Source organism: Otolemur garnettii, unplaced genomic scaffold (genome assembly GCF_000181295.1).
Source record: "Otolemur garnettii isolate 467f Iridium unplaced genomic scaffold, OtoGar3 scaffold00014, whole genome shotgun sequence".
NCBI lineage: Eukaryota > Metazoa > Chordata > Mammalia > Primates > Galagidae > Otolemur > Otolemur garnettii.
This window is the reverse complement of record NW_003852409.1, coordinates 15,094,877-15,097,759: the sequence shown is the minus strand read 5'-3', so window position 1 is coordinate 15,097,759 and position 2,883 is coordinate 15,094,877. Positions and strand designations below refer to the sequence as shown.

General features: G+C 35.5%; 1 protein-coding gene across 1 annotated transcript in view; it reads right to left on the bottom strand.

The window, feature by feature from the left end:
* The window catches only part of LOC100946688 (dnaJ homolog subfamily C member 25), a 22,584-nt gene that overhangs the window by 2,724 nt on the left and 16,977 nt on the right, over positions 1–2,883 (bottom strand). The window contains exon 3 of the mRNA XM_003785220.3: positions 671–1,141. Within this exon, the coding sequence (XP_003785268.1) occupies positions 671–1,141 (471 nt within the window). The remainder of the gene's footprint in view (positions 1–670; positions 1,142–2,883) is intronic.

The following is a 2,883-nucleotide window of genomic DNA, read 5'->3' as shown; positions in this document are numbered from 1 at the left end:
TCATTATTATGAGACTACTAGTCCATTTAGGACCATGGTTAGGTTGCTGATCACCTCTAAAGTAATTTTTGTAGCTGACCATTATAGAATAAAGCATTTATTAAAATGCCCAAAAGTTTAGATGTACTACAGTAAGTCAATTTAACTTAAAAGGAATATAAAAGTAACTTTCCATATATGTGGTAGTTACTATATAGAAAATCTCATGTTCAAATTATTTTGAAATGAAGTTATTTCAACAAAATTTCCATCTCTTGTTCTCTGTTCTTGTTTTTTTTTTCTTTTTAATCTCTGTAGTTAGGTTTACAAGAGTGGAAGAAAACTTGGGGAAGACCACATTCTAGGTAGTGCAATTAACAGAAAGTTATGATATGCTTACAAATACATCACTCCACTGCACCTGAACACAGCAAATCAGACTACTCTTAAAGCTTTTTTAGAATTAATCAATTAAAGCATTTGAAGTTCATCTTCTAAAAAGAGAAATTACAGGTTAAAAACCCACTGTTCCACTCCCAAATACAATCATACTCTCAATAAAAGATCTTTATTAATTATTTAATTCTCTGATTTCAGAAATTTGAATGCAATTCTGTGATCGCTTATCATAAACCTAATTTTAACTTGGTCAAGAGAATGACATTAAAATCACAGCAGAGTGACTACTCACCTCATAATTTTCCTTTATCCAGAGCTCCCGTTTAAGAAAAGTTTCTTTCTGATGATCTTCTAGACTATCAAATTGAGACTTTGACATCTTCATAGATTTACGTATGATATACAGTCTCTCTTCTTCTCCATATTCTTTGCCTTTGATGTTAAAATTATAGATCCATCGGCAATACCAGACTATATATGAGCACAGGTGAAAAGGAGCTAAGATAATTTGAAACAGAAGAAGATCACATATTTGGGGTTTCTGATAGCCTCCCTTTATATCTATTTTACTTTTTATAATGTTCTTTATGATGTTCTCCTCCTCGTCACGAATTTCCTCTTTGGACTTTTTGTTTCTGCCTTTTTCTTTGGCTTTTTTGAGCAGTCCCTGTTGCTTGGCGATCTCTGTTGCTTGAATACGGTACTTGGGTACTGTGGCTAGGTAGCTGATTGCCTTATTGTAGCTATTCCACCAACTGAAAAACTAGAACATTTAAACAAAGAAAAATGAGTCATTTTTGTTACCAAAATTGACAGATGATAGAGTGTCTTGGTGAATACCACCACCCAAGAAACCTAATATTAATAAAAACAGGGATCTCAAATATCTTACTTTGTAAGTAAAAGATGTATTTGAACAATGCCCACATATACACAGGATCTCACGGCTGGATAAGTAAGGGGAACTCTGAGCTGAGCCCAAAAACCACTGATTCACACAGGAGATAACCAAAGTCAGAGGACCAACTGATGGGATCATACCACTCTAGTTCACATCTTTACCATTTAGCTCTTCCCTAGATTGTAGACCACTATTAAGGAACTTATTTATTTATTTATTTGCGGTTTTTGGCTGGGGCTAGGTTTGAACCCACCACCTCCGGCATATGGGGCTGGCGCCCTACCTCTTTGAGCCACAGGTACTGCCGCCCAGGAACTTTTTTATTTTTTAAATTTGTTTAACTACAACCCACTTAACTAAAGGAAGAATTAAATGGCAAAAACGAGCTGGTAAGGAATTTGTTTAAAAAATTCACAGGGTACACCAAGCAACTACATTCATTCATATTTTCCTGCACCATCCACATTTATCACAACAACGCTCCTCTTATTCTGGTGAAAGATTCAAATATGTTTGAGCTCTCTACCTATCTGGAAGGGAAACATTAACTTACTTCATAAATGTATTCAACCACAAAACCTTTTAGTGTAAGAACCCTGCTCCTCACATAGTACCTCCATACATTCTGGTTCCTGATTCACTGAATGAGAGTACAGCAGTTACACCAATAACATACTGACTCATAGCATCTCTCAGGAATAGCAATTTAAACAAAAAAGGTTATTACAGTATTACATTATTTAAAATAAAAAAGTAAACTTATCTGTTCTCCCCTTTGAAAAAGCAATATTTCTATCATAAAAAAGCTAATACATTTATTAATAAAATATACAACTTTAATCTTGAATAGAAATTCTTTTACCAATTAAATTGAAGAAGTAATTTTCAAACTAGCCAACTGCCTCATTATATCACTGAGGTGTTCCTTCCCACTAAAGGAGCATGTGACAGGCATGGTTACTTTAATAAGGGGGAAAATTTATTTCAGGCTGAAGTTAAATTCTGTGGTATTTTAAAACAATATAAAAAATTATTACACCTCTTTTAATCTATTTCAGTGGTTTTCTTTATTTTACTGTTTTAAAGACAGGGTCTTGCCTTGCTGCCCAGGCTGGAATCCTGTAGCATAATCATAGCTGACTGAAGCCTTGAACTCCTGGGCTCAAGTGATTCTCCTGCCCTTGCCTTCAAATAGCTAGTAATACAAGCACAAGCCGCACCACCTGGAAAATTTTAAAAAAATTTTTATAGGGATGAGGGTCTCACTATGTTGTCCAGGCTGATCTCAAACTCCTGTTCTGGAGCTATCCTTCAGCCTCAACCTCTCAAAGTGTTGGGTAGGCTGAGTCACTGCACCAAGCCTACTTCAGTGGTTTTCAACCTGACCAGAAATGCCTCTGAAGGGTAAACAGAAAACGTGTGGGATACTTTTGGTTGTTACAATGAGGGTGAGCACTACTGGCATTTGGTGATGGTGGCTAAGACTTGTTAGGCCAGATTAAGGGGTTCAGATTTTCCCAAGCTTAATGAGAAATCACTGAAAAATTCTAAAAAGGTAAATAATAGGACATATACTCTCGCTGTTATATAGAAAATAAGAGGGA